Source organism: Lupinus angustifolius, chromosome LG19, assembly GCF_001865875.1.
Source record: "Lupinus angustifolius cultivar Tanjil chromosome LG19, LupAngTanjil_v1.0, whole genome shotgun sequence".
Taxonomy (NCBI): Eukaryota; Viridiplantae; Streptophyta; class Magnoliopsida; order Fabales; family Fabaceae; genus Lupinus; species Lupinus angustifolius.
In genome coordinates this window covers 8427830-8434563 of record NC_032027.1, presented here as the reverse complement: position 1 = coordinate 8434563, position 6734 = coordinate 8427830, and the positions used below count along the sequence as shown (strand labels likewise).

The window sequence follows — 6734 nt, the reverse complement described above, 5'->3', positions numbered from 1 at the left end:
AATGAGGAAAGGAAGAAAAAGAAGAAAGGTGAAAAAGTTGAAAAAGAGTATGTATTTTAAAAGACAAATCAAAATTTTGCTCTCTTTTAACTTTGGGAGTATTTTTGAATATCTTGAAATACCAATTTTCTTTGATAGCCAGCCTCATTACAATATAAGAAAGACCTTAGTGATCCTTGAAAAATTTGTGCAATCAAAGTAAGTGTTGAGAAGAATAATAAAATAAAATTCTTGCAACCAAATAAGTTGAGTTTTGAGTGAAACACTTACACATTTGGTTCTTTTCCTGAACCGTTTATAAAAATGCATCTCTTTGATTGAAATTTTTTTTATAAGTGAAATGCTAAATGAATTTTTGAAAAGATGTGTTCATTCTATGTTTGAAGCATTATGAGTCAAAATCACATAATCATAAACACATCTCACACAAACTTTGAATTGATGCATAGTTTTGATATTGTACAAATTTAATTTTTCCAAAGCCAAGAAGTTGTTATTTTACCTTTGTTTGGGGACAAACAGTCTTAATATGGGGGGAGTTGATAAGTGCCAAAAATACCTACTTTTCATATACTTTTTATGGCACTTATCCTATGAAAAAATGTGAAAACCAACTTAATTCATCACTTTTTAGATAAACCTCTTGTTCAAGTTTCCTTTGAATTTTGTAGGAAATTGATTAAATTAGAAGAAATCCAAGAATGCATGCCAAATCAAAAGCCAAAAGCCCAAAGGAAAAAGCTCAAAACAAACAAGCTAAGTACGACACGTTATGTGCTTAATCTTGTCACCGAAAGGATGACTTAGGCTTGAAGAAATCATGCCAAAGAGTGTCAATAACCATTTAAACTCAACTCTGAAATCATGGAACAAAGCTTGCATCGGCATGAAGAAAGGTTGATTTCTTCACCATAAAGAAAGGTTGGTTTCTTCACCATGAAGAAACCAACCAAACAAGACCAAACCCATCCATGAAGAAAGGTTGGTTCCTTCACCATGAAGGAACCAAGCAGTTGGGCGTGGGTCACGCTCAAGCTAGGAGATCAGACAGGTCAAAAACCTTGCCATGAAGAAAGCTTGGCCAATTCATCAAGCAACTTGCCTATTCTTTACATGAAGGCCAAGCACACGACCTCATGCATGACATATGTTCTGAACAAACATGTATCAGGTGTCACCATGCATGTAACCTAGCCCACAATAGGTTGTGCAAGCTAGCTTCCCAAGATCTAGCTTTTCAATTTGTTCAATTTTTTGAAATTTTCTTCAGTTGAAATCTGTTTGTTCTTGATTTGGGTTTTCAATGAATCACTCGTGAGTATAAAGTGGTTTATAGAGATTCAGGTGTGTTTTAGAAGCAGTTTGGATCTTCTCCAATTCTGAAAATGAGCGACTTAGATGCGTTGAAGCAAATCAACAGATGGTTCGATTTGTTCATGCTTTTCTGCATCTTCCAATATTAATGATGGAAAAAATAATATTTGTGACTCTATTCTTTATTTGTGACTCAAGGTTCAGGAACAAATCACCATTGCTTTTGAGTGAACCTCTATTCTTTATTTGTGACTCAAGGTTCAGTTAATGATGGAAAAAATAATATTTGTAGTTTAAAAAAACACTTAATTTCAATAGGTAACTCTACTGTACCTAATTGTAGTTCTTAGGCAATTAGTTTTTTGGAGTTTTTAGCCTAACATGAATGTCCTTGCTTCAGCCTTCATAGTCTCACGTGTCATTGAGGTGGTTTTTCTAATCACATTATAGAAGGGAGACTTAGCTATTTATTATAGCTTAGCTCTTGGTTAATTGTGCTATGGGACTGATTAATATGTAACCCTGCCTTGGCATCAAATTTGACAGTGGTTACTTGCGCCAGAGAATGCGATGGGTGGGCAGTTCATGAAGGCTGATGTATATAGCTTTGGCTTTCTTATTCGTGAAGTAGTCGGTGGCAAAAGCAGTGCACGGGCAAATTGGGGAGGGTCATAGAAATTCCTCTTGGAATGGGTATGTAACTTTCGGTTTCCCATATTTAGTTGTTACTACTTTGCAAAATCACTAACTCCCTAAATTAATGTTGTTTAACCTATGAAATCTTATCATTATATATAGGATTTAATTATAATAATACATTGTTAAAGGTTTTTCACACTATCAATCCATTGAGTATTGAGTGCATGTTTCTTACAATAACTACCTTAAAAGTCACTTCAAAAGTGATGTGATTGTTATATTTAATGTGGGATTTGACTTATCTAAAGTTGGATTGTCTCTGTTGTGAACAAAATTGTATTCGTACTCACATTGGAGGAGGATTCAAACCCATTAGCATGATTCTAGATGTGCGTGTTGTTCTAATGATTGTCATTTTTGCAATAACAGACTTGGCAACATCATGAAGAAGGGAAACTATTGGAGGAGGAAGTAATTAGGTAAATGAAGGTAGCTTTCTTCTGCACACAAGGAGCAGGAAGCAAAAAACCACTTATGTGATCGAAGAAAACCCGGCTCAATGAGAAGCAACTTACAACTCCAGGCTTCTTCCTTGATTCAGGAGAATCTTCAAGAAATAAGTCATCCTATGATGGGTCTTTAACCTATCAATTTAGCTCTACCCATGTCAGTATAACTCAGGTAACCCTAAGGTGTAGCCAAACCAGGTAACCTTTGTTTTGAATTGCATAGTTGAAGGGGAAAAAACAGAGAGATGATATTTTGTTTTTAATTTATAGTGTTTTTTGCTTCTTTTTAATTTATTTTTTACTGTATTTATGTTCTTGAGTGTGCAACATAATGTGGCATGTAAGCTTTTAGCTTCCTCGTTCCCGGGGTATGCTGAAATTCCATGCCAATTGTTTATTTGATTGTACCTTAAAATTATTTTTGCTTCTTATAGAAACAAGCTGAAAATATTTCTTAAAGTAAGCTTGTGCACTTTGTAACTGATTCATATATCACAGTTTCCAGTTTAATAATTAAAGTCTTCCAAAACTTATCCTATTTAGTTCTGAATCTAATCATGCTAAAACTGTTTTCCTTCAAATGTCTGTCCAAACTGCCACTTTGCAGTGGCTACATTATAAGATGTGAGTGTTTTTCCACTGCTGATAGTTACCTCAAAGGACAAAGGCTGATGTTGAAGGTTGACATTGCAATGCCAATTTTGTCCCCAATTCCTTGCCATGGGTATCCACCCTGTTCTTGATCCCTTCACTTTCAGAGCAGCCACTTCCCCATCCATCCCTACATTGGTAATCAGAACCTGAAAGAAGTGAGAACTTCCACTCATAGTGAATTTCAAGCCACCACTTCTTTAAAACATTACCAACATGGTTCAATTTCAATCTATCTTCATCATTGGAAACATTTCTTTTACCTTCTATACTGAACAGGCACTATATCAGCTTTTCTCTTGGCAATTTCAGAAAATGCAACCTGTGACATCTCAAAATGTTCTCTTGGAAAATTACACCAGCCACCATAGTCAACTGAAAGCCCATAATTTGGAGGACAGAAATCTGTAGCAGTAACAACTACAGTTGGACTTCCTAGCATGCACCACAAGATGTGGTCAACACATCTGATCTCATAGCAAGCCCCACAAGTACTCCCTCTACTGAACAAAATGGTGCTTAACCCAACACTATATTTTCCATAACTGGCTTTGTGAAGGTCTCCATAACCACAAGAAAAAGAGAGAAGGTATTTTGTTGCATTAAAAATCAGATTGAAAATTTGTCTAACAGCATTATTTTGTCTCTTCTGATATGATTCTTGTTCTTTTAAGGTTTATTTATGATACATAATAAAGTTCATTTTTCTCTTTATATTATTTATATATAAAAGTCAAACCTAACTGAATATGAATAATTGATAATACTGTGACAATGTGTATATATATATAATTTTTATGCTATCCATACATTTTTTTTTCTTTTTCTGTTACATGTTGTTTGTTTCACATTTATGATTTACATATTGTATGATATTAGAATTTCAAATGTCTGCATCATTATGTTAAATAATAATATTATTGACTAATAAAATTAACTGTAAAAATGATCTATTAGGATTTAATATATATGTTTTGATAGTGTAAGTGTTTTTATATTGATAGTACATCACTTACCATTTATAAATTAATTATGTTTTACTCTTGCACAAAATTAATACGTATGAACAAAAAATAATATACTAACTATATAAAAAAGTTTTACACTCTTTGTATAAATATTAAAGTCATATTTTTATCTAATGATTCATTAAAATGTCACCTATCCAAGAGAGTTTTTTTTGTCATACTAATGGTATACCTTCATATTATAGATAATAAACTAATTTTTTTTGTGGTATTAATTTTTTTATTCATATCATAAATTGGTATGGTATGTTTGTGGCCATGATTTCCCTAAATACATTTGTTGTATGGTATGCTGGAAAAGCATAGGATATGGATTATGCCTTGATGACCCAAAATGCAAAATGCAGTATGAATTGTTCATTCATAATATGAATTATAGATGGAATATTTGAGTTTCTAAATGCAATTGTAATAAGAGATGTGTATTAATAATGTAAAATAGTATGGTATGCTTGAGCTATATGGCCATAAATGTGAAGTGGATGCCATATGCCATGCTTCATGAGCATAATTGCCTTGATAAACGTAAATGCCAATTGTAGTTCTTTATTGACAATGTAAATTCAGAATGGTAATGTTGAGCCTTGATAACTCAAAATGCCATGACAGTATGAGTTCTAGCTATGGCTTATCACACTGACTTCTTTCTAACTCATTCTCTATCTTAACAAATTAAGTTGCAAATTATGATTTCTTGAGTATTGTAGTTTGATTGTGGAGAGTGAGATGCAATATTTTTGTTGGAATTAAGGAAGAGAATTTGGTTATAACTCTCTTCATATATGCAGATTAGGCTAACAATAATAACAATAAAAGTGTAGGCTAGTGCACGAGGCTCCCACCACCATTGAGGTTTATGGAGGGTAAATGTGTTGCCTTACCTTAATAATAATAACCATTATTAATGTTCTTACATAAATGTTAGAGCATGTAATTGGAAATTAAGGGATATGTTCTCATTGTTCTTGCTAAATATTAGGATTAATTCTGTATTTGACTTTGAGGATGCTCTTTTGTAATAAATATGTGTGATACATTAAGTTCATTTCAAAATGGGGCTGTTTACTTGGATGAAAAACTTCCCTGACATTCTTCTTTTTAAGTCATGTGGCTTATATTCTCTTCATTTCTACAGAGGAAATGTGAACTTGTTTATGCTTCGTGTTATTTATAATTTTTGTCAGAATATATATTTCTTCTCATTTACTTAACGGTAGTCTCTATTTTGTTGGTGAGGCTTGTGTTTGAAGAATCTGAAATGAGTTATTGTTGTCAAGCTTACACATGGTGTTGTGCTAGAAGAAGATAGGTGATTGTTTTTTATGCTCTTTATTAGTTTTATTGAATCTTCCTTTTGTTATCAATTTCTGCAATTTTACTAATATGCATGCTTCTGTTTCAATTGGATTTTGAATGCAGGTATGGAAATACCACTATAGTGGAGAACACTGAGAGGGGGTGGATGGATCTCATTTTCCAAAGGATACATGCAGATTTTGGTTGTGAAATTTACGATTTTTTCTTACAATCTTCAATGGTTTCAAATCTTTAAGTGAATATAAATTAATGGATTGATTGACATTGAATAGCTTTCTTGTGTAATAGAACATTTCTTACTTTGTCAAATTTGAATATGACCTATCATTAGTGACATTCCTTGTTCATGATGTGGGCAGCACCTTATTGAGAAATATTAGAGATGATTAATTGATTATGCATATCTGGTTATATCAGCTTCCATGTTTTAAATTTACTATACTCAAAATCTTTATAAAGATTGATGATTATTGCATGCAAAATTCACAATTGAGCCATGGCAAAGTGTGGCAAAATCCACAACTTAGCCACGGAGAGTGTAGCAAAATCCTCAACTTAGCCACGGTTATGATGTGGCAAAATGCACAACTTAGCCACGGTCAGGACCGTAGCTGCGTACAACAGACTGTGGCTAACTAAATGTTACCACATTTTGGTAAAGCGTAGCAATATCACATATTGACCGTGGCTAATTTTTAGTGTGGCCACTAAAACTAGCTACGGTTTTTTTCCACATTAGCCACGATTTTGACCGTGGCTAAAAGGTTGTTTTATTGTAGTGATTCCATTTCTTTTGAATTTATTTTTTCCCTCTTTGTGAACTCTTTTGTTGTATTGTCTGGACAAAATTCGATGAACACACACGTAAGACGTGATGTTACCATATTTTTTCTCTTGTTTCCTATAAAAGGCACCTACATTTCTTCACTTAATATACATCACTTTTTCATCACTTTTCACACATTGTACATACCATTTTTCTTCTAATTTTTGGTTCTCTCTCATTCGAGAGTGTTCTGAGGCTGTTTTTAGGCTTTTAGTTCATATAAATTCAAAGGGAAATGGAGTTGGCAAATGAGGTGCAAAAACATGATTTTGTAACCTCATTCAGAATCATAGGCATCTCATCCTTGGATAGATGGCTCATGCTCCTACATAATGATTTGGATTATGGTTTAAGGTTATTTCTTTTCTTCATTTGTATCATCTTTTGAATTCAATGCATTCAAGTTATTACTTTTGGTTAAGTTTTGATTCTTTATGAAGTTCTTAATGC

At 33.1% G+C, this 6734-nt stretch overlaps 1 protein-coding gene and 1 long non-coding RNA gene across 2 annotated transcripts; one reads left to right on the top strand and one right to left on the bottom strand.

Annotated features, from left to right (window-relative positions):
• LOC109333814 lies at nucleotides 1886–2692 on the top strand. Its single transcript, XR_002106050.1, has 2 exons — nucleotides 1886–2007; nucleotides 2383–2692. It is a non-coding gene; the product is annotated as an uncharacterized LOC109333814 (long non-coding RNA).
• On the bottom strand, nucleotides 3023–3555 carry LOC109333963 (expansin-A16-like). The gene is made up of 2 exons (XM_019569541.1): nucleotides 3377–3555; nucleotides 3023–3311 (listed from the first exon to the last, which is right to left on the bottom strand). The coding sequence occupies exons 1-2, from the start codon at nucleotides 3553–3555 to the stop codon at nucleotides 3023–3025; spliced, it is 468 nt and encodes a 155-aa protein (XP_019425086.1).